The sequence below is a fragment of the Erinaceus europaeus genome, chromosome 15 (genome assembly GCF_950295315.1).
Source record: "Erinaceus europaeus chromosome 15, mEriEur2.1, whole genome shotgun sequence".
NCBI lineage: Eukaryota > Metazoa > Chordata > Mammalia > Eulipotyphla > Erinaceidae > Erinaceus > Erinaceus europaeus.
The window spans coordinates 17530487-17555036 of record NC_080176.1 but is presented as its reverse complement, the minus strand read 5'-3'; the positions used below and the strand labels follow the sequence as shown (position 1 = coordinate 17555036).

The 24550-nt window shown below is 54.0% G+C and overlaps 1 protein-coding gene and 1 long non-coding RNA gene across 2 annotated transcripts in view; one reads left to right on the top strand and one right to left on the bottom strand.

Moving 5' to 3' along the window:
- The window catches only part of SNX29 (sorting nexin 29), a 248126-nt gene extending 235579 nt beyond the window's left edge, over positions 1-12547 (top strand). The window contains exons 21-22 of the mRNA XM_007534624.3: positions 9383-10005; positions 10062-12547. Coding sequence (XP_007534686.2) covers positions 9383-9512 — 130 coding nt within the window. The 3' untranslated portion in view covers positions 9513-10005; positions 10062-12547. The remainder of the gene's footprint in view (positions 1-9382; positions 10006-10061) is intronic.
- LOC132533098 (uncharacterized) lies at positions 5808-7617 on the bottom strand. Its single transcript, XR_009544982.1, has 3 exons — positions 7599-7617; positions 6271-6319; positions 5808-6105 (listed from the first exon to the last, which is right to left on the bottom strand). It is a non-coding gene; the product is annotated as an uncharacterized LOC132533098 (long non-coding RNA).
- Positions 12548-24550: the final 12003 nt, after the last annotated feature.

Genomic DNA, 24550 nt, shown 5'->3' with positions numbered 1-24550 from the left:
TGAGCATACTGTAAGCACTGAGCATGTGAGGCTATTTTTACCGGCAGCAGGGGAGCCCAGGGAAGGAGCATCAGGAAGCAGATGCTTTGGAGAAAATGAGAAACTTACAGTATCACAGAGTCTCAGTCCTAGAGTCAGAGGAGCTGCAGACATCACAGGCCCTGTCCCACACAGCTTGTGTAACACCAGAGGCTCCTTCCTGCCTCCTTCCTCCTGATGCCACAGAGGCTCCTGGAGCCCCCAGGAGTTTGCTGCATCCACCATGTAGTTGGGGGGCAGACCAGAAGGCCAAGGTGGGCCGGGCAGCTGCAGGATGGGCATCCAGAAGCACTGGGAGGCAGAGAGCACACGCGTTGAGAGGTCTCAGCAGGTGCTGTCCCAGCCTGTCTTTGGGGTGCACCTGACGTGCAGCAGGGAGGCAGGCAGGGTGTCCAGATGTGCAGGAATGGCTGCTGAGTTCTGAAAGCCCCGCACCCACTGGGGTGTTCAGAGCATCCTGACAATGGGTTGTGGGGGGCTTGAGGAAGTCCCCCTGGCCTCCACCCACAGGCAGGGGTGCCTTGGCAGGGCTGGAGCTGCAGAGTGCATAGGAGAGAAGAGGAGGTGGGGAGGGCTTGAGACAGAGTCCAGGCACTGAGGCTGAGTGCTGGGTGTGTGGTGGTCGGGGGGCAGGGGGTGGTGTAGGAGCTGGGCTTGGACGCTGCTCTCCCTGGGGGCCTGGGGTGCAGTGGGCAGATAATGTGAGATATCTGTGGTCTGGGGTTGGTTTTCTGAGCTTGGAATGCAGAGAATAGCTTCTCAGAAAATGTGATTTCTCCAAATCTCAAGAAAAATAGGCAAATAGACCAAGAGATGGGGCTCATGCCCAGCGTGTCTCGGGAGTGGCCTGGAGTGGCTGGAGTGGCAGACTTGAAGGCGTGAGGTCTCATGTTTGATTCCCAGCATTGGCCTGTGTGCTGGAATAATATTCTGGCTCTCTCAATTTCTCTCATTAGTAAATATTTCAAAAAAGAAAGAAAATCAGAAGGGGGCTGGGGAGACAGCATAATGGTTCTGCAAAAGACTCCCATGCCTGAGGCTTTGAGGTCTCAAGTTTAATCCCCAGCACCACCATAAGCCAGAGCTGAGCAGTGCTCTGGTATCTCTCTTTCTCTCTACCTCCCTCTCTCTGTATCTGTCTTTCTCTGTATCTTTTTCTCATTATAAAAATGTAAGTAAAATATTTAAAAAAGGAAATCATAGGAAGTGGTGGATCTGAGAGAGAGTTCAGTAGGTAGGGTACCAGATTTCCATGCTGGAGGCCCTGAACTGGTATAAGACCACATGGCAGCACCATGGACAGCACCCAGGGAGCTCCATAGATGATTGGGGCAGGACTCTGTGTGTGTGTGTGTGTGTGTGTGTGTGTGTGTGTGTGTGTGTGTGTGTCCTCTCAGCACCATGGACAGCACCCTGGATGGCAGCACAGGATTGTGGGTGCTCTCAGCACCATGGACATTACCCAGGGAGCCCCGTGGATTGGTGGGGTAGGGCTGTGGGGTCTCAGAAAGGTTTTGTGAGCTCTGCTCTCAGCTGTCAGTGTGTGTGGCTATGTCTGCTGCAAACACCGAGTCACCTCTGCAGCTGACATCAGGGCCTCATCACTGTGCACTGGATATGAGTGGCAGCCCAGGAAATGCAGGGCCTAGGAGTGCTGGCAGCACCCGCTCCCATGCTGAGTGCCTCCTCCACCTGTGTTAGGGCCTGAGCGGTGATGCCCAGGGGTGCTTACTCCTGGGCTCCACCACTGGAACTTTCTCCGCAGCCTACAGTTCTCTAAATATTCCCGGGCGGGTATTTATTGTTTATTAAGCAAGGCATAATGAATCAGTGATATGAGGAGTGTTGGATGGATTTTAAGAATAACTCAGGAGGGAGGATGCAGGGGTTGGGGGGGAATGTAACCAGTAGAACACATACATTAACTGTGTGCAAGGACAGGGGTGTTCGAGCCCCCACTGCCCACCTGCAAAGGGGAAGAATTTACAAACAGTGAAACAGTACTAGAGGTGCCTCACTTTTCTCTCTGTCTTTCTGTCTCCATTATAATATTTTAATAGAAAAAAGCCTATCTAAAAAAATCGAGCAACGGGGCACTTGGGGCCATCATGCTCTCCAGCCCCCAGACAGATCTCTCTGGGCATGTGCCCCATGGAGTCATCAGGGTAGAGTGTCTGGGGTGGTGATGGTGGAAGGGCACCCAGGGAAAGGGCTGAGCAGAAGGGACAGCCAGGGACAGGAGCTCCATGGGAGAGGCAGGCAGCAGAAAGAAATCTGGCTCAGGGTTTGAGGGGAGAGCTTGTCCCTGGAAGCAAGCTCCCAGGGCGGGGGTGCCCTGTGGAGTGAGCACGTGGGCAAATTCTTTTTTTTTCTTTTTTTTTTTCTTTTCCTTTTTGTTGCCCTTGTTGTTTAACATTGTTGTGGTTATTAATGTCGTCGTTGTTGGCTAGGACAGAGAGAAATGGAGAGAGGAGGGGAAGACAGAGAAGAGGAGAGAAAGACAGACACCTGCAGACCTGCTTCACCGCCTGTGAAGCGACTCCCCTGCAGGTGGGGAGCCGGGGGCTCGAACCGGGATCCTGACGCAGGTCCTGGCGATTTGCGCCACGTGCGCTTAACCCACTGCGCCACCGCCCGACTCCCGATGGGCAAATTCTTTATGGAGAGCAGAAGGTACAAATTCTGGCTTCTGTAATTGCTTCTGTAATTGCTGGACATGGACATGGGCAGGTCGGTCCATACCCAGCCTGTGTCAGTCTTTCCCTTGGTTGGTAAGGCTCTGGAGAGGTGAGAGTCTGGGACACACTGGTGAGGTCATCTGACTGGTGGCTGTTTTTTTAAATAGAGGGTGAGAGACAGAGATAGAGGAAAGCGGGGGGCTTGGACCCAGGTCCTGTGCATAGTAATGTGTGTGCCATCTGCCAGGCCAACCCTGTTGGCACAGTAGGTGGACATGAGGGGCAAAGCTGAGGGGGTGTGAGGACAAGCGAATCTGAATTGGAGAGAAACCCTTCCCCGATACGGCTCTGGCCTAATGCTTCTCTGCTCTGCCCTGCCTCCCCCATCACTGTTGGGGGTGTTTTGGGGGGAAGCAGGCAGCTCCCCACCAGGACGGACACTGAGTCAGGCCCCCTTTGTGACTTAATGTGCAGGCCCTATTTTCTTTTCCCACTCAGTACTGGGAGTCAGGACTTCGATACTGAGCAGCCTCCCGGGCCCGACCTAGACAGACAGACAGACAGACAGACAGAGAAGGAGAGACACAGATGCCTCTCCGCCATCCACAGACTTTCCTTGTGTTCTCCATGATGCTTCATGTGCTGCTGGTACTCAAACCCAGAACCTCACATAGGGCAAGGCATGCACTCTCCCCCCAGCCTCCCCTCATACCCCAGCCCTCAAAGCTGAGTGTTCAGGGTTCAGCAGCCTCTGTGGCCTGTCAGTGTCACAGCAAAGCCAGGGGACTTCCGCGCTCTGGGTTGGACTATGGGTCCCCTACAGGTGTTGGCCCCACCACCCCTCTGATGGCTCTGGCCAAGGTCACAGGCTGGAAGTCCCCTCTGTGTGGCCTGTCATGGCACAAAGCCTAGGGCAGTTCCTGGGTGCTGAGCAGTGCTGTCCAAATGCCTTTGGAGGGGGATGAAGGAAGTTGTAGGGCTGGGGGCCAGGGGATGAGGGTTTTCTCTGTGCTTGGACTGCTTGAACCCAGGACCCCCTCTGAGTGGGCCACCTTCCCCGGCAAGACCGACTGCCCTGGTTTTTGTCCCCATCTCACAACTGAGAACTTGCTGTGACAGCTGGGGGTGTCCTTGTCACACACTCCTGGGGAGGCAGGAAACCACCAGACCATTGGGATTGGGGACCAGATTGCTCTGTGTCTGTCACAGGAAAGGGACAGGCAGAGGATGTCCAGTGACCCGGCTTCCCTCAGGTCACACCGTCTCCCGGCTCAGCCATCTCAGCTGCGACCCACTTGGGGCCTGGGCCTCGATTTCCCCATCTGTACAATGGGCCTGGTGGGAGGTGCACCTCAGAAGGCTGCCCCTGGACCTGGGGTTCCAGGTGTGGGCACAGTGTATGCCAGGCTTCCTGAGAAGCAGGGTGAACCTGGAGCTGAGGAGGTAGAAGCATTCAGGGGATGGGACTAGTCTCCCTGTCACTGCTCCTTTCCACAGAGCTCCCCTTCTTTTCACCCTGGTAAGCTGTGCAGCCAGAGCCCTGTGAATCTCTCTGCTTTTATTTGGTGCCTGGAAACAAACTCCCTATACCCAGTGGCCCCCCCTCCACCTTTTATTTGACAGAGAGGAAAGGGAGAGAGAGACACCTGTAGCACTGCTTCACCGCTTGTGAAGCTTCCTTCCTGCAGGCGGGGGCGGAGGAGGGGGCTTGAACCTGGGTCCTTATGCATTGTGAACACCTTTTTATAGGACTTAAGCTTCAGGGTCATCACTCTTGCCTCATTTCCCTGACCTCTCTGTGCCTCAGTTTCCCCATCTGTAGACCGGGACTGGTGTGTGCCGCCCCCCGGGGGAGCCATTTCAGCCTGGTCTCACCCCTTGCTCCAGCCTGAGAGGGTCCGAGTTAGGAACTCAGACAAGATGCCAGCGGCTTACCCTACTTCACACCTTTTATTTTTAACCATTGGAGCAGTTGAAAATGCAGCTCTGAGCTGGGGAGGCAGATGAGCTTATTTCAGGCCTGCTGCCTCCTGTCCTGTTGGGCTGAGGGTGAACAAGCAACAGCGACTCAGCCGTGTTGGGAAGGCCGCAGGCAGCACACAGCCCTCATTCCCCACCAACCCCTCCTCTCTTCCCTTTCTTTCCAAGCACTGCTCTGGCTTATGGTGGTGCTGGGGACTGAACCTGGGACTTCAGCACCTCAGGCATGAGAGTCTTTTGCAGAACCATGATGCTGTCTCCCCCTCACCCCCTTTCTGAGAAAGATTCATTTACTAATGGGAGAGAACCAGAGCCTCACTCTGGCACATGCAGGGGGTGACAGCACAGGAATCAGTGACCTGAGGGGAGTCAGACCCTGGGTTTGAGCCCCAGCAGGTGCTTAGGGCTGCAGAGGATGAACTGCTCCCCCTCCAAAAAAAAACAAAACCTGAAACCCATGCTCAGGCGATCTGAGGGGCTGGTGGATTATCACCATGGGCACCGCCACCCGCATCAGTCCCAATTGGGGAAGGGACATACATCAAGGCTGAAAAACCCGTTTTAAATAACCTGGAGGCAGACCTGGGTCCCACAGCTCAGCCACTTGGGTGTGAGTTGGACCCAGTCCTCTCTCTCAGCGTGTGTGTGTGTGTGTGTGTGTGTGTGTGTGTGTGTCTTCGATGTTCCCTGTGCACTAGACTAGCCCAGAGACCCAGGGGCCACACTCCCGCATCTGTGTCCCCTCACCCCCAGCAGCTGTTGACAGGTCTGTCCTTCAGTCTGCAGTTGGAGGCTGAGGGCTCCATACCCATCAGCATAGGGCAGGGAGAGGCCTCACTGCTGGGTGCCCTGCTGAAAGTTAGGGACCAGGAGCAAATCCCTTCCCCTCCGCTAGCCACTTGGTCCCTGCAAGATCCCATGGGAGAGGAAAAAGCACCTTAGACAGCATGGAAATGAACAGGTGAGCTGTGTTCCAATAAAACTTTATTTACAAATCGAGCAAACAGCCACCACCTGCCCTCTCCCCACCTGTGGTCAGTGGACCACCCAGCACTGAGAGTTGGGGTTTAGCAGGGCTGATTGGGACCTGCGTGTCCCCCCCCCCCCAGCACTGTCTGCTCTGGCCTCTGGTGGTGCTGGGGATTGAACCTGGGATCTTGAAGCCTCAGGCATGAGCATCTCTTTGCACAACCGTTATGCCATCTCCCCAGCCCCCATGTGTGTTCTTCACCTGGGGCCAGGTGACCTCTCTCAGCCTCAAGATTCCTCTTCTGAAGAGGGGGTGGGCACATAGCACAAGCTCGCTGGCTGGCTGGCTGGCGTGTGGCTTACCTGGGGGTCTCCTGCCTGTGTCGAGACAGGTGTGGAGGGGCCATCACCGGGGCTACAAGCTTGGCACCTGTGGGCTCTTGGAGGGAGAGCAGAGAAGGCACAGGTGTTGGCACGTGGGTACAAAACACTCCCCCACACCCCAGATGCCTTCCCACTATCGTTCGCCACATCCTGTCCAAGCTTCACTGCCTGTGGGTCCCCTCTGCAGGTGAGGACCAAGGGCTTGAACCCCGGTCCTTACCCATGATGACGTGTACGTCACCGTCCGGTTCCTCTGTCCTAAGTTCCACCTGTAAGTGAGATGATGCCTTCAAGCTCCATCCAAGACAGGACGCCCCCTGTGCCCACAGCTGTACTGAGGACCACTGTCCCACCAGGAAAGGAGCTGCTGCCCCCAGCATGCTACAGGACTGTGAAGTGCTTTCTTGTGCAGAAACGGCAAATAGGTCACTAGAGCCTGGCATACAGCCGAGGAGGTGGGGCTGTGCTCATGCAGGGGGGCAGCCCTGGGAGGGTGGAGACTGAGACCTGTGTTTCTAGAAGCTATGCAGCGACTCAGGACATCTTTCCAGTGACTGCCCGGGGAAGCAGGGAGCCCCGTCCAGTCCACCCTAACCCCTGGCAGGGGCCAGGCAGTGGGCAGCCCTCCTCAGTGCTGGTGCAGAAGCAGTGGGTGAGTGGGCAGGACTAGGCTGCGTGGCCCCTGCACCCCTCCAGCTGCCACTGCTAGGAGATGAGCAGCGAGTGAAGGGCTCTGGGGAGGAGATATGAGCCTGGCCCGTCCCTGCGGGGACTGACTGTGGCCGTGTGGGCTTCCTCCGGCTGGCTGCTTGGGTACAGACTTGTGCCCGGAAGAGGCTCATAGTCAGCTAGGGTCCCCATCACTGCAGAAGGGACACCAGGGCACAGGATGTGCTCGCTTGCTCTCTGTGACCCCCTCACCCACCACCGGACAGTTCCATCCCACGCAGCCTGGGCACAGCGAGGGTGTGGGGGAGACTCTGCAGAGAGGAGGGGTGCCGGTGTGAACGGCCTCAAGGGCACAGTGTTGGAGCCCGCCAAGCCCCCCCCCCCCCCCCCGGCTGTGCTCACACAGAGGGAGCCCTGCCCTGGGCCTCTCTAGAAAACTCTCCACCCAGCAGTCTGTTCCTGGCCTGGGGCAGGGCTGGCAGAGCCTGTGTGTGCAGCTGCTATCTAACTAGATGTTGAGCTTCTCTGAAAGGATCAGAACGCCGCTCAGCTCTGGCTGCTCGCGAAGCTGGGGTTCAAATCCATGACCCCGGACACGGAACTCTGTGCACAATCTCTGTGCTATCTCCCTGCCCCTCCAAGGACTATTTTGGGAGCCCAAGGATGGGGGGGCTGTCCCTTGCCCAGTGTCACAAGCAGGCTCCTCCTACACACGTTCCTCATCCCCTGGGCTTAGAAATGTCACGGGGCCCGAGGCCACTTCCCAGGCCACAGAGTGAGGCGGCTTTAGTCCCACCCCTCGACTGGGGGCCCCACTGTGACACAAAGAGGCTGTCACCAGGCCACCTACTTACCCAGAGCTGGAGAGAGAGAGCTCACCTGCCAGCGTGTCCGCCTCGCCCTGGGTGCCACATGGCAGTGTTAGTGCTGCGGGGGGAGGCTTCAGTGCTAACCGACCCACAGGAGAAAGAAACAGGCCTCTGCATGGCCTCCCAGCATGCCGTTTTCAGTTCTTTTCACTTCTTGGGCTTTGTTTGTTGGAAGGATTTTGTCACCAGCGGGCTTGTTTTTTCTTTCTCTGACAGAGACACTTGCCCACTGTTCTTGAAACGTCCACACCTGCAGGGGGGGAGGAGACTTGAACCCAGGTCCTTTGTACATGATAACACGTTTGCTTCACTGGGTGAGCCACCCCCTGGCCCCTCACTGCTTGTAGAGAGCGGAAGAGGGGGAGACACCTGTATCCACTGTGGGCCCAGCACTGACCACTGGGATACACAGCCTGGCAGCTCCTGGGCTCAGTGCCTCTCCCCCGGTACCTTGTGTTTCCCATGACTCCATGTGGGGACAGCTTCAGGGACTCGGCTTAGCAGGCAGGAGACTGGAGTAGGGGGCATGTGAAAGTGAGCTTCCTGGGACTAGAGTGGGTACTGCCAGACTGGGGGTACCCCTGGCTGACACTTTTGGGGGGCAGTGGGAGACCCCCATCTCCTGAGAGTAGCACCAGCTTCCCTTCCTGTGGGATGAGTCCTGTGCTCACTCCAGAAACTCAGCTTCCTTCCCTGCGTGCCATGGGGGACCCAGGAAGCCCCAGCCTGTGCCTGCTGGCCAGCTCTGCAGTCACAGCTGCTGTCCCCTGGCCCCCCCAAGGGTGCCCCAAAGGCACCCAACTGAACCATGGACAGATCAGAATCTGGGCTGGGCAGTGGCGCACCTGGATGAACGAACATGTTCCCATGTGCAAGGACCCAGGTTCAAGTCCCTGCCCCACCTACAGGGAGAAAGCTTTGCTGCAGGTCTGTCTCTACCCAATAAATGATAATTAAGGGGAAATAAAAACAGCTTTGCACCACCTTGTGGGTGACTGTCACTCCCATGTGACAGGTGGGGATGCCCAAATAGGAGGGGCAGCCAGGCACCAGGGGAGGAGGAGGGATCAGAGACTCTGGAGGACTGAAGGGCTGCTAAGAGCCTGTGCTCCAGGCCTCTCCATGAGAAATCCTTTTTTAATGTTCATTTTTAAAATGTGTTTTATTATTTTGGATAATATTTTGCCATCTAACTCCCTGAGCAGACATCCTGGTAGCGGCGGCTCTTGAAGGCAGGAGCGACCCCATATATCTGGAGTCCACACAGGCCCCCCCCGGAAGGTGGGGTGCTGATGACCCTCCCCATTTCTTTTTTGCCTCCAGGGTTATTACTGGGGCTCAGTGCCTGCACTACAAATCCACCGCTCCTGGAGGCCATTTTTTTTCTTTTTATTAACAGAGCACTGATCAGCTCTGGCTTAATGTGGTGCAGGGGATCAAACCTGTGACTTTGGAGGCTGAGGTATCAAAGTCTCTTTGCATAACCATTATGCTATCTACCCCTGCCCCACCATTTTCTTTTTAATAGGGCAGGACAGAGATACCGAGAGGAGAGAGGGGGAGAGAAACATAGACACCTGCAGACCTGCTTCATGACTTGCAAAGCGACCCCCCCCTGCAGCTGGGGAGCCAGGGGCTCGAGCTGGGGTCCTTGTGCGGATCCTTGTATGCTGGTACCCGGCCGCCTCTCACAGTTTATCTCTAACAAAAACATACGTAAATAATATAAAAATAGTAAGCGGGAATCCAGTCAGTGGCCTGAGGCTGTCTCACCCTCTTCCCCTTGTCTTGCAGGGACCTCCCCCCGCCTGGAGAGCCCCCCGGTAGGAGCAGCCGGCCCCGGGCGGCCCCCCGCTTCCCCAAGCTGGCCCGCGGGCATCCACGGGAGGCACGCAGCGTGGAGCCCCAGAGTGGCGACCTCTGACCTCGGCTCCGAGGCGACTGCCACGTCCACCCTCCCGACGCCCAACGCCCGGTCAGAATGGTCCCATTGGAGGCTGGACGCGCTGGACCGTGGCTCTGCCCCTAGGGACTCCCTGGGCCTCTCCTCAAGCTGGGGGTCAGCAGGAGGGGGACTCTGGCCTGAGACATGGCTGGGCGGGGGCGGCTCAGACCCACGCTCCCCCACGGGGACACGAATGACCATTAGAGTGACTGAGACCCTGTGCCCTGTGTCAGTGTGACTGCCTGTGCCCCCTTGGGCGGGCCCAAGAAGGACCCCATCCCCGCCACCCCCACAGTGGCTGCTGGAAGTTGGGGCTTGGCTTCACAGGCAGAGAGGCCTCAGGGTTCTGAAGGGGACCTGGACTCCAGGGACCACCAGGAGGTCCTGGGGTGCAGCTCTGTGGACAGACACCAACACTGAGGGTCCCCTAAAGACAAGGTTTGGGGGTGCCCGCCAGCCCCCCGCTCCTCAAGTGCCCCTCATGGGGCCTCCACTCCTGTCATCCCAGAGGAGGGCCTGGGCACACAGCCCCCCACCCCACCCCCCTGCATTCATCTCAGAGGCACGAGGAGCCTGAGAAGGATCAAGAAACAGACGCCGGAGAATCAGGCCGCCCTGGGCCAGAGGGGGCTCCAAGGAAACTTCTGGAAGGAAGCAGCCCTGTAGTCCTGCCAACTGACGGAAGCTCATTCAGTGCAGCCGAGAGCATGCCCACAGAAACGGGGGCTGTGCCCTCCTGAAGCCGCATCCTGCTGGGAGAACCAGCCTACATGGCGACCTGGACCTGCCACCTTGAGATGGGGGTCCCCGCGTCTACTCCCGGGGTGCAGAGGAACCTGGAGGCGCCCAAGAGGTGTCCAGGGACCCTGCACCCACTGTGCTGTGCCTGCACCTCCCAACCCCCAGTTTCCTCAAAACCACCAGGACTGCCAGGACACTCAGCTGCATCCCCAGATGCCACCCCCTCTGTCCTGCCCATGTGAAAGGGGGGCTCCCCAGGCCAGTCTCTGTGGGTGCCCAGCCCCAGCCTGGCCAGGCGTGGGCTGCACCCCAAATTCAAAGCCAAGACAAGGGGCTGAGGCTGGGCCTGAGTGGAGAAAGGGGTCTGGCTCTGTTTGCCTCTCACCCCATCCTTGGGCACCGCTAGGTGGCTGGCTGGCTGCTCCCCTTTTACACCGTGGTCACCTTCCACATAGAGCCCGCTCAACCTGTTAGCGCACACACACGCACACCATGCCGGCCAAGCCGCTCCTGGACGCCTGAGCTGTGGAATCAGAGAAGGTTCTGGAGGTCCTTGCCCACCCTGCTCTGCACCCTAATGAACAGAATGCCCAGTGTTCAGAGAAGGGGAGGCGGAGGACAAACACCTGGGGGGCAGGACAGCCTGGCTCCTCAGGTTCTGGGATGGACAGTGCTCAGCATTACCTGCAGAGAGGCCAGGCCAGCTGTGGGCCCCAGCTCAGGGGAGGCGGGGTCCTGGTGTCTCCATATCCCATCCAGGGCCACCACCATGGGTCACCTCTCTGCCCACTCTTCTCCCCTTGAAACCAAACTCAGGAAACACGGAGCTGCCTGTCGCTGAGAGAGAGAGAGAGAACCAGGTGCCGGGATGGACCAGCTGGGTTCATCCCATACCTCTGACCCTTGACCCAGGCCAGCCTGCTGCTGTGACTGAGGAGTGGTGGCCAAAAGCTGGGGTCACAGCCCCACCTAGAGTTGGGGTGTAGGGGTCCATGGACAAGCAGGGGGTTCCCCGTCTACCCCAGGAGCCCGGAAACCCCCAAGCCTTCCCAGTGACTAGAGGCCACCTGATCTAGGGGAGCCGCAGGCAGGGCTTGGGGACAAGCTCTGGTGGTGGCACCAGCTCTGTGGCCACAGGATACAGGAGCCTTGGCATCGAGGGCACAGTCACACCAGGGGTGGGGGTGGGGCACAGCTACTGCGCGAAGCCTGGTAACCCCAGTTTGTGTGGGGGAAGTTTCCAGCGCTGGAACCGGCTTCTAGTGATGGCTAACACTCTCCCTCACCCCTGCCAAGGTCACTTCACCCACTTGTAGGCTGGGGTCATGGGGCTCCAGGCCAAAGAACCCCACCTTCAGGCTCCATGTGATGATGGGCCCCCACAGAGGTGTCCCCCCTTCCAGAAGCACCACCCTGCAATGGCCCAACACTGTCCCCTAAGAATCCAGACTGGCTGAGGCACCCCGGCAGGGCATCCCCACACTCCAGCTTCAACCTCAATGGCAATAACTGTCCTGGACCTCCTGGGGGACCCCTGGCCACATGGGGGGGCCAACCCCACCTCCAGCCAGGCGTCTACTCCAGAACTGGGTCTTGAGCACAGAACCATTCTAACATGGCGCCCCATCTCCCTCTGTCCCCACAACCCCGTGCACCCTGGGCAGTGGCTTTGTGCCCAGTGGGTCTGTGCCAAGTCTTCCTGTGGTCCCCCACAAAGGCGGGGGGGGGGGCTCAGCCTTCCCCCCCTCAGCGCCCACCTCCATGGGTCGCTTGCCTTTCCTCTGGCCTTCATGTGTGAAGGGAGATCCCCCAAATCCAGCAGTAGATACTTGAGAGCTAGAGGACCCCCCCCCACAGACAGCCCCTCAGGATGTACCCTACTCCCTCTGGCCCCATGTGGGGGGTATGCATACCAGGGCTGCCCGTAGGAAGGAAGGCACCCCACAGCACTCTCTGCAGGGGACTCTGCCACCCCGGATGCCCACAAAACCCATGTCCCCCACTCCCCTAGCAGACTTCCTGGAGACGGCGGCTCTTGAAGGCAGGAGGGACCCTCCATATTTCTGGAGTCCACATAGGCCCCCCAGGAAGGCGGCACTGATGACCCTCCCCCATCCAGGTTTACACGCAAGACTTTTCTCTGCGAACGTGTCTACTTTTCTACTCCCTCACAGGGAGCTCTCCTCCTGGGACGGGCCGTGGTGACTCTGCGACAGCCGGGTGGACTCAAACCTCCCGATGGCGCGGAATAAACATGGCGACTTTTTATAACAGATGCTTGGACTGTCGTTCTCTCAAGTTTTTGACAGGAAATGCACAACAGGGGGCAGGGAATAGTTCAGCAGGTAGGACACATGCTTTGCCACATGTGAGGGGCAGGGTTTGAGCCCCGGGCCACCTCAAGGGAGCAGTCTACAAATGGGCAGTTTCACAAGCAGTGGAGCTGTGCTGTGGTGTGTCTCCTCCAGGTCTTCCTCTCTGGGAAAAAAAAAGTTCATAGGGAACTCAGGGAAGAAGCTTCAGCACTGAATAAATATGTAAGTTCACTTGAGAGATTGCTCACAGGAGAGGACATGTACTGAGCTGTGTGCAGCCCAGGTTTGAGCCCCAGCACCACATGGGAGGTACTGTGTCTCTAGAGGAAGCTCTGGTGCTATCGTGTCTCCATCCGAATTAAAATAAAATCAAGGTCCTGGCTCTACACCAAGAATGAATGAGCTCCCTCCTGTTCAGGTGAACATGTGAAGAAAAAATATATATACACACATGTACACATGTGTACATAACACCATGTGTTATTTTAAAAAGGAGGGGTGGGCATTGGCACACATGGTTAAGCGCACATATCACCACACACAAGGATCCGGGTTCAAGTCCCTGTTCCCCCTCTGCTGGGGGAACACTTCATGAGCAGTGAAGCAGTTCTGTAGGTGTCTTTTTCCCTATCTCCCCCTCACTCTCAATTTCTCTCCTGTCCAATAAAATAGAAAAAGGCCACCAGGAGTAGTGGGTTTATAGTGCTGGCATCAAGCCCCAACAATAACCCTGGTGACAATAAAAAAAAAACAACAACCTTCCATATTCATCCACTGCCCTGAGTGCAGAATGCAGGTGGGCCTGTGTCCACAGTGGGCATGGCTGGGGATGGATGCAGCAGTGGGGGACAGTACAGACACCTGGGGCTGCCCCCACCCGGGGGTGCCTGGCTCCCCACAGAGGAAGACACTGTCAGTGGCCACTGGATATGGCTCAGGGCCTAGCTGAGGTGCCCTGTGAGAAGGGGGTCACAACCCCCCCAGGCAGTCTGTATTGGCTTAAAGCCCATAGGGATGTGGGATGGCACCAGGAATGCTGGCTTCCTTATCTTCTGTTTGATTTTTGAGACCAAGACAGAGACCACAACACAGAAGTTTCCTTCCACAGGCTGGGGACCAGGCTCGAATCTGGGTCTCACACGTGACAAAGCAGCAGACACTGTCCAGGTGAGCTAGCTCACCAGCTGTAGGCACCCAGGCCCCACCTATTCTAAGAGGAGAGACCCCACAGCCCTCCCCCACCATCCATGGAGCTCCCTGGGTGCTGACCATGGTGCTGAGAGAGGGGCTCCCTGCGTCTAGCTGCCATGTCTGTTCCTGATGGTTCCTGGGGACCAGAGAGGTGCAGTCTTCAGGGCCACCACCAAGAAAGCAGATGCAAGGAGAGCACAAGAGAAAGAGCAGAGGATAGAGCAAGAGAGCAGGAAAGAGGGAGGGGAAGAGATCAGGAGAGAGAGAGAGAGAGAGCAAGAAAGAAAAGAGAGGGGAGTCGGGCTGTAACGCAGCGGGTTAAGCGCAGGTGGCGCAAAGCACAAGGACCGGCATAAGGATCCCGGTTCGAACCCCGGCTCCCCACCTGCAGGGGAGTCGCTTCACAGGCGGTGAAGCAGGTCTGCAGGTGTCTATCTTTCTCTCCCCCTCTCTGTCTTCCCCTCCTCTCTCCATTTCTCTCTGTCCTATCCAACAACGACAACAACAGTAATAACTACAACAATAAAACAACAAGGGCAACAAAAGGGAATAAATAAATAAAATAAATATTAAAAAAAAATTAAAAAAAAGAAAGAGAAGAGAGATTGGGAGGGAGGGAGCTTGAGCAGGGCTTGCTGTGAGGTCAGCTCCCTCTAGGGAGGCAGCCAGAGGGCAAGGCTTGGACAGACACACCTTGCTCTGTGCCACCCCAGGGACAGACACACTGAGGCCACAGGCCCCCAGAAGCCATAACTGACCTCCAGTTGGTGACACGGGCATGAGGGGCAGCACCAGTGTCCTGGGCAGCAGATGCCCACCTGGAAGCTGAGCCAAGACAGCATGGTGACAAGTGCACTGGACTCGCGGACCCGAGGCCACAGGATCAGGCCCCAGCAATGCCGTACACTAGAGCTGAGTGGCGCTCTGAGCACTGTTCTCTTTCAATAAGATAATAAAGCTGAAGCTTAATTTTAAAGGTTTCAGCAAAGGTTGAAAAGCATATATGTTCTCCACCTTATAAACTGTAGCTTATCCTGGACAAGCAAGTTATTCCTCTCTTTCCATCCACCTCTGCCTCCCGCCAGGCACCGGGCTTCTTTCTCACATACAAGAACCCCAGCACCCCCGATTTCAGTTAACAGGTGAAAGGCAGAGAGATCGAGAGGGAGGGAGGCACCTCACTGCTTGCTAGCTCCCCTTTTGTGTGGTGGCCCCAGTGTTGGGTGGGGCTCAAAGCCGGAACCCTGAACCAGGCAGAGTCTTTACAAATAAGAGGGGCTGGCACATAGCTCAGCGTCAGGGCACAGGACTTGCATACCCGAGGCTCTGGGGGCCTCCTGTCCCATCCCAAGCACCACCCTGTGCCAGTGCTGGGCAGTGCTGTCACTAAAATAAACTAAGATCTGGGCAGTGGTAGCCATGCCCAGTACAGCACATGTTACCAGGGGCCAAGGACCCTGGTTCAAACCCCTGGTCTGCAGCTGCAGGGGGGGGGGGATGCTTCATTAGCTCTCTCTCTCCCTCTCTCTCTCTCTCTCTCAATTTCTCTATCTCTACCCAAAATAACATTTAAAAAATAAATCTTAAAAATCTAAAAATGTGCAGAGAAATGAAAATTAAAAAAGAAAAGGGATGCTATCTGTAAGTAAGAGACTCAAGAATGAGGAGAGAGCATATGGTTCTGCTTTTTTGCATGCCTGAGGCTCTGAGATCCCAGGTTCAATCCTCTGCACCACCATCAGCTAGAGGTGAGCAGAGTTCTAGTGCCTCGCTCTCATTAAAATAACTAAAATAAATAATAAAGGGCTGGGGAGATAGCATAATGGGTTATGCAAAAAGCCTTTCATGCCTGAGGCCCCACAGATCCCAGGTTCAGCTCCCAGCACCACCATGAGCCAGAGGTGAGCAAGGATCTAGTAACAGATAACAGGAGGGAAACGATGCCCACAGTCCACAGCCTAGAGCCACAGCTGGGCCTCCCTGCCCCGCACTCAGTAATGGTGGAAACTGCTCAGAAACAGAGGAACGGAGGCAGCCGAACAAGGAGATCTCTTTGGCACACAACCTGGCCCCCACAGCTTAGGGACCCTCCCACTTGGGACTCCACCTTCAGGCAGGAGGAAGTCAGAGACCGGAGACTCAGTATGAAATGCAGTCAACACATCCTCAGCCCAGCCATGGCTCAGAGAGGATGCAGACGCCTGGGCCATAGAGACAGCTCAACCTGTCAGCGCACAGGACTGGCACGCCTGATTCGCAGAGGCCACTGGTTCAGTTCCCGGCATTGCCTGATGCCAGAGCTGAGCTGTGCTTGGCTCTGTGATTTTTCTCTTCCCTCATAAATAAATAAAAAGCAAAGAAAAGAAACTTGGGTTTGTGATGTTGTTCAGAGGCTTCACACATACACAAGGCCTTGGTGTCACACTGACAACATAAAGCTTTACATTTTTATCATTTATGTGTTGGGTAGAGACAAATTGAGAGGGGAGGGGTGATAAAGAGAGGGAGAGGGAGAGAGAGGGGAAGGAAGGGAGAGAGGGAGAGAGAGGGAGAGAGAGGGGAAGGGAGGGAGGAAGGGAGGGAGAGAGAGGGAGAGGGAAAAAGAGAGAGGGAGAGAGAGAGAAGGGAGAGAGAGGGAGAGAGAGAAAGGGGGAGAGAGGGGGAGGGGGGAGAAAGAAAGAGAGAGGGAGAGAGAGGGAGAGTGAGAGAGGGAGAGAGAGAGGGAGAGTGAGAGAGAGAGAGGGAGAGTGAGAGAGGGAGAGTGAGAGAGGGAGAGAGAGAGGGAGAAAGAGAGAGTGAGAGAGGGAGAAAGGGAGAGAGGGGAGGGAGAGAGAGAGGGAGAAAGAGTGAGAGAGGGAGAAAGGGAGAGAGGGGAGGGAGGGAGTGAGAGGGAGAGAGAGACAGAGAGAGAGAAAGATAGAGAGAGAGATCTGCAGCCCCGATTCACTGCTTGTGGGCAGCAGAGCATGGGGTATGCAGGCACAGGATCCCGGGTTTGATCCTCAGCACTGTTGTATGCTTTACATTGGGTTCTAGTTCTCCCCCACCAAGAGAATTAGATCAGTCCAGTTAATTTCGCGGGCCAGCTTGGCCCCGCCCCCAGGGACCCCGCCAGAGTTCGGGAGTGCGAGAGTTGGAGAGTTCCTGAGTGCCAGAGTTCCAGAGTGCCAGAGTTCCTGGGTTCCTGAGTTCGGGGAGTGCCAGAGTTGGAGAGTTCCTGAGTTCCAGAGTAAGAGAGGGTTCCCGAGTTCGAGAGTAAGAGAGAGTGCTTGCGCCGCCGCAAAGAGACAGCCGAGTTCTGTTTGGTGATTAGTTTGTCTTAGTTTATGAATCGTTGTTCCTGAATAAAGAAATACAGCTTCCCTGCCCAGCCGTTGTCTCCGCGTCTCTGTTCACCACCGCGAAGCTAGACCCGCCCGGCAAGAGCCAAGGAATTTTAACAACACAGCACCACTTATGCTGGAGTGGCGCCCTGGACCTCTCTCATTCTCTGTCCTGACGTCGTTGGTGCTGTAGTTCTCCTCCTTCCTCCTTCTGGCACTTCTCCCTCCTAACAGCCTCCCTGTTTCCCTCCTCCTTCACCAGAGCTGGTGGCTGAACCTGGGGACCCTGGCGCTTCAGGCATAACCATTATGCTATCTTCCATGCCCCTAAATAAATCGTTCTTTTAAAAAATCAAATAAAAGGGGGCCGGGCAGTAGCGCAGTGGGTAAAGCACATGTGGCACGAAGCACAAGGACCAGCGTGTAAGGATCCCGGTTCGAGCCCTCGGCTCCCCACCTGTAGGGGGGGGGTGGTCCGCTTCACAGGCAGTGAAGCAGGTCTACAGGTGTCTTTCTCTCCCCATCCTCCCCTCCTCTCTCCATTTCTCTCTGTCCTATCCAACAATGAACGACACCAACGACAATAATAACCATGGCAAGGCAACAAGGGCAACAAAGGGGGTAGATGGCCTCCAGGAGCAATGGATTCATGGTGCAGGCACTGAGCCCCAGCAATAACCCTGGAGGCAAAAAAATAAAAATAAAAATAAGCCAGTAGGGCTCCAGGAGCCCCTACAGTCAAGGTCCAAGCCCAAAGGCCCAGCCCAGTGCATGAAGATGGAATAGCAGTTCATGAAGCAGCCACACCAGATACCAGTGCCAGATTCTGGGCTGCCAGCCCACAGGGACACCCAGACTAGCCAAGCAGAAGCAGGGAGGGACTCACAAGCACGAGGCAGAGGCTGAGTGTGGAGACACCCCCAGAAAGGACAGGAAGGAGGGAATCAGTAGACAAGGACACCGAAACAATGGTTATTGATATATTCAAGGATTTTAAAAAATTAATTCCTTAGGGGTCGGGTGGTAGTGCAGCAGATTGAGCACACATGGTGCGAAGCACAAGGACCGGCATAAGGATCCCGGTTCGAGCCCCCGGCTCCCCACCTGCAGGGGAGTCGCTTCACAAGCGGTGAAGCAGGTCTGCAGGTGTCTGTCTTTCTCTCTCCATTTTTCCCTCTTCTCTCCATTTCTCTCTGTCCTATCCAACAACGATGGCATCAATAACAACAATAGTAACCACAATAACGGTAAAACAAGAGCAACAAGAGGGGAAAAAAACAGGCTCCAGGAGCAATAGATTCATGATGCAGGCACCGAGCCCCATCAATAACCCCGGAGGCAACAATAAAATACAATAAAAAATTAATTCCTTTATTCAACTTGAGCACCACCTCCCTGAAGCCGGGCCAGCCCAGGGTCTGTGCTGACTAACCGCTTTTTTCCTTTGTCACCAGAGCACAGCTCAGCTCTGGCTAATGGTGGTGCTGGGGATTGAACTTGTGAGCGTAGAGTCTCGGGCATGAGAGTCTTTTGCAGAACCACTGTGCTGTCTTCCCAGCCCTGCTCTGACTACATGTGTGTCTCCATGTGACAGGGGGTCCTGGGCAGAGGTGGAGGTAACAGACGGCAGAGGTTGAGCCATTGTTTTCAATTACATGATTGTGTATGTGGACAGTCTAAGAAAGTCTGCCGAGAATTTCAAAACCCTTCTAGAATTAGTAAGTCAATCTAGCTGTCGTATTGCATTGCAGGATATGACAACCCCCCCCACACACAGACATGTAGAATTTCTATTAAGTTAGCAGTGAGTAATTGGAAAATGATGTTTAAAAATGCCAGTTAGCACCTAGTTGAGCACACATGTTATAATGTGCAAGGACCTGGGTTCAAGTCCCAGATTCTCACCTTTAGGCAGGATGCTTCACAAGCAATGAAGCAGGTCTGCAGATGTCTTTCTCTCCCCCACTTCCTTCCTTCCCTTCCTCCTCTCCCAATTTCTGTCTTTACTAGATTAAATAAATAAATAAATGAGTTTTTAAATGCCATTTACAGGGAGTAGGAGAGAGCTCACATGTTAAAGCATGGACTTTAAAAGCTATTTTTTCTTTTATTTATTGGACATAGAAATCGAGAGGAAGAGGGAGACAGAGAGGGAGAGAGACAGACAGAGACATAGGCAGCACTGTGTCACCACTTGTGAAGCTCTCCCCTGCTGGGGAGACCTGGGGCTTGAACCTGGGTCCTTGTGCACTGTAATGTGTGTGCTCAGCCAGGTGTGCCACCAACCAACTGGCCCTATCAGAGCACGGACTTCACTGCACCTGACGACCTAAGTTCAAGCCCCAAATGGTTTTACAAAAAATTGAGAAAAAAAAATGTTCCTGTCCAAGGCTCGGGAGTCCCTAGTTCAGTCCCCAGCAGCACCACAGGCCAGAGTGGGGCTGTCACCTCAGAGCAAAGGGACCATCAGAGCTGCTGGATGCCAGTGGGCACACCTGAATCCTCATAGGTGGCTGCCCTCCCCCTCACTGCTCACTCCTGGGCATTGTCACTGCGGCTTCACCCCTGCAGATGGTCCACTGCTCCCAACAGCCTTTTGCTTTTAGATGAAGGGAGAGACAGAGAGGAGAGATGCAGAGGGAGACACCACACCTAGGAGTAAGATGGAGCAAAGTCTTAGGGACACTGTGTCCCACAGCCCACTCCTCCCACCATGAAACAGTCTAGGAAACATGGGGGTGGAATCTTAGTGATCCTGGGCTGGGCAAGGCACAGAAGGAAAAAACTGAACAACAACCACCACCACCAAGATTTAAGTATTACGGGGCAGGGTGGTGGGTGACCCAGTATAGAACACACACTACCATCCACAAAGATCTGGGTTCAAGCCCCTGATCCTCACCTGCAGGAGGGAAGCTTCAGGAGCTATGGAGCGGGGCTGCTGGCGTCTGTTTCTTTCTTTCTTCTTCTTCTATCTCTTTATTGGGGAATTAATGTTTTACATTCAACAGTTAATACAATAGTTTGCACATGCCTAACATTCCCCAGTTCTCCATATAACAACACTTTCTGTTTCTATTAAAAACAAAACAAAAAACAACTGGCCACTAGGAGTGGTGGAGTCCCCATGCAGGCCCTGTGCCCCTGCACTGATGGCACATTAAGTCAGTGAACACTCAAGACAAGGGGGTGGGAGTGGGAATGAGGGGAGTTGGGATGATTCATCGGTTCCAAAAAGCAGAAGCATGGCCTGAAGGCCAGAAAGGAAAGAAGATCAGAGGATGGAGGAGGAGGAGGAGGAGAAAAGAATCCTTAAAACACACACACACACACACACACACACACACACACATAGCATAAGGATCCCGGTTCAAGCCCCTGGCTCCCCACCTGCAGGGGAGTCACTTCACAGGTGGTGAAGCAGGTCTGCTGGTGTCTATCTTTCTCTCCCCGTCTTCCCCTCCTCTCTCCATTTCTCTCTGTCCTAGCAATGATGACATTAATAACAACAATAGTAATAACTACAACAACAATAAAAAAACAAGGGCAACAAAAGGGAAAACAAATATTAAAAAAATAAAACACATACACACATGGAATTAAAACACCAAGAAGACAGTCTTTAAGGAAATTCAGAGTTGCGGAATGTTCTCAAAGTCTCCAATGTAAGAAGGCTACTCTCTGAAAATACCCCAGAAGACAAAACAAAGTTTAACCACCACAGGTCACAGGATTCTCTTTGATGTCAGGACTCAAGGGGATAGGGTTGTTTTTTTGGGGGTGGGGGTGGGGAAGCTCTGTCCAGCTGAGCCGCTCACACTCTCGAAGCTGAGGAAGAGACAGGAGACGAATGGGGAGGAGGAGAACTAGAGAAGTGACTGCTGGTGACTAAGCCACGTGCGTGTGCTGATGACACCCAGCAGCCATGAATAGAACAGCGTGTCACTAGCACAAGAAGTAACCCGCCAATTAGTGGGTCCGATGCACAGCTTCAGAAATGCGCCCACCCCATGAGGGACCAGACCTCAGCTAGGAGGGCAGGCAGGGCCATGTCACCCTGTGCCTGGCAGGCTGGACCCAAGGCTGGAGCCAGCCTTCTGAGAACAAGGAGTAGAAAGACCGTTCATTAAGAATGTGACGATATTAAACACACATCCAGTAAGATGAAGGGGGAAGCTTTTAAATGTTGAATTCATAGCCACAAAGCTTTGTGAGAGTTGAGATGATGCATCTTTGGGGGCTGGGTGGTGGTGCACCTGGTCAAGAACAAGAACCCAGGTTCAAACCCCCTGTCCCCACCTGTAAGGAGGAAGCTTCACAGTTGGTAAAGCAGTGTTGCAGCTGTCTCTCTCCCCTCCACCCCCCTCTTCCCTCTTAAATTCTGTCTCTATTGGAAATAAAATTTAAAACAATTTAATTGGATCTACCCTATGACCCTGCAATTCCTCTCCTGGGGATATAGTCTAAGGAACCCAACACTCATCCAAAAAGATCTGTTCATAGCAGCACAATTTGTAATAGCCAAAACCTGGAAGCAACCCAGGTGTTCAACAACAGATGAGTGGCTGAGCAAGTTGTGGTCTATATACACAATGGAATACTACTCAGCTATTAAAAATGGTAACTTCACCTTCTTCACCCCAACTTGGATGGAGCTTGAAAGAATCATGTTAAGTGAGATAAGCCAGAAAGAGAAGGATGAATATGGGGTGATCTCACTCATGGACAGAAACTGAGAAACGAGAACAGAAGGGAAACAAAGCAGAACTTGGACTGGGGTTGGTGTATTGCACCACAGTAAAGGACTCGGCGTGGGGGAAGTGAGGGGAACACAGGGGTTGGGGCCTTTCAGGTTCTGATGCATGATGGCGGAGGAGGACCTAGACTGGGGTAAGAGTCTGTGCAAAAATCTAAGAAACTATACACATGTACCGCGAATGGCATTTACTGTAAACTATTAATGTTCCCATAAAAATAGGAAAAATGGGGGGTCAGGCGGTAGCACGGCAGGTTAATCGCACATGGCACGAAGTGTAAGGATCCCAGTTTGAGTCCCCGGCTCCCCACCTGCAGGGGAGTCGCTTCACAGGCGGTGAAGCAGGTCTGCAGGTGTCTATCTTTCTCTCCCCGTCTTCCCCTCCTCTCTCCGTTTCTCTCTGTCCTATCCAACAACGATGACATCAATAACAACAACAATAATAACTACAACAATAAAAAGTAACGGCAACAAAAGGGAAAATAAATATATTTAAAATATGAAAATAAATATATATATATATATGAATAGTACATCTTTTCCCCCGTTATCACCAGGGCTTCAGTATTTCAGACTGACTTTGTCAGATAAGACAGGGAGACTGGAGGTTGGGGGGTGGAGAGAGACACTGAAGCTTCCTCCAGTGAGGTGGAGGCCAGGCTTGAACCTGGGTTGTGTGTGGCAAAGCAGGCACACTATCCACATGTGCTATCTTGTCCGCCTGAGGATCGTACACGTGGACTGACTTGTAAGTGTCTACGACTGCCACCTCTCCAGATTCAAAGGAGGTCTCGAAACTTTACATCAGGCTCAACCTGACGCTGTTAACTGGCTACGGAAGAAGGGCAAACGCTAGAAGAAGAAGAAGAAGAAGAGGAAGAGGAAGAGGAAGAGGAAGAAGAAGAAGAAGAAGAGGAAGAGGAAGAAGAAGAAGAAGAAGAAGAAGTGTCTCATATCAACGGGGGTGACGGGCCATGCTTAGGAGTGAGAAGACTATCAGAAAAAGGTCAAAAGTTCCCAGCTCTGCATTTAATGCAAAGTCCCAGCAAGGCGTTTCTTGCATTTGGACAAACTTAACTCTGTGATTGAAGAGGAGAGTCCAGCCAGCTGGGCGTGGGGGATGAAAGGTCACTTGGTCCATCCGGTCTCAAACAGACCTGGTGTGGTGCCGGAGCAGGAAGGGACAGGCGCCCTCTGCGAAGTGAGTCTGTGCTCTCGTAGAGTGGCCAGGCCACACAAGGAGAGGGGGAAGGTCTTCAGTCATTTATTTTGAGCCATCAGCTTTGCATTTAGAAAACATCCAAGGAGGTCCAGGAGGTGGTGCGCCTGGTTCAGCACTCACGTTACAACAACAAAAAACAAGGGCAACAAAAGGGAATAAATAAAATAAATATTTAAAAAATATATTATTACTGGAGCTCGGTGCCTGCACTACGAATCCATTACTCCTGGTGGCCATTTTTTTACATTTTATTGGATAGGACAGAGAAAAGGAGAGAGGAGGGGGAAGACAGAGAGGGAGAGAAAGATAGACACCTGCAGATCTGGTTCACTGCCTGTGAAGCGACTCCCCTGCAGGTGGGGAGCCGGGGGCTCAAACCTGGATCTTTACGCCAGTCCTTGCACTTTGTACTATGTGCACTTAACCCGCTGCACCTCCGCCCGGCCCTCGATGGGGTCTTATTCTATTTACTTTGTAATATTTTATTTCCTGGACAGAGAAGTCACAAGTGTAGGGGGAGACAGAGAGGGAGAGAGAACGAGAGCCACCTGCAGACCTGCTGTACCACTCGTGAAGCTTCCCCCCCATGGGTGGAGAGCGGAGGCTTGAACCTGAGTCCCAGCACTCTACCAGGTGTGCCACTGCCCAGCCCCAGAATCTTCTTTTTATTTCTCCAAGTGGCATTTCTGACTGCTGATGACGTTGCGCGTCTTTGCACGTGCTCTGTGTGTGTGTCTGTCCTTGTCTGCGAGTCTCTCACAGCCACTGCTTACACTCCCTCCTTTCGCTGTTGTCGCTAGAGCTCTCCTGCTCCAGATCAGCTTTTTTTTTTCTAGATAAAAAGACACACATGGGGTGCGGGGCAGGTGGTGGTGCACCTCGTTGAGTGCACATGTTACAATGTGCAAGGACCCAGGTTCAAGCCCAGTCCCCACCTGCAGGAGGAAACTTCACAAGTGAGGAAGCAGGGCTGCAGGTGTCTCTCTGTCTCTCCCTCTCTAGTTCCCCCTTCCCTCTCAATTTTGGGCTGTCTCTATCCAATAAATAAGTAGATAAAACAACGTCAACAACAATAATAAAGATACACATGGGGGTAAAGGGAAATCAGCACAGCAACAAGGTTCCCCCAGGGCTGGAGGTTGGGTTTGAACCTGGGCCATGTGCATGATAAAGCAGGTCTGCTATCCAAGTGAGCTATCTTTTGATTTTATTATTATTATCATCACTATTTTTAAAGAATTTATTTATTTATTTATTCATGAGAAAGATAGGAGGAGAGAACCAGCCATCACTCTGGTACATATGCTGCTGGAGATCAAACTCATGGCTGAGAATCCAATGCTCTATCCACTCTGCCACCTTCCGGACCACTATTTATTTTTAACCAGAGCACTGCTCAGCTCTGGCTTATTGTGGTGCGGGGGATTGAACCTGGGATTATGAAGTCACAAGCATGAGAGTCTGTTTCA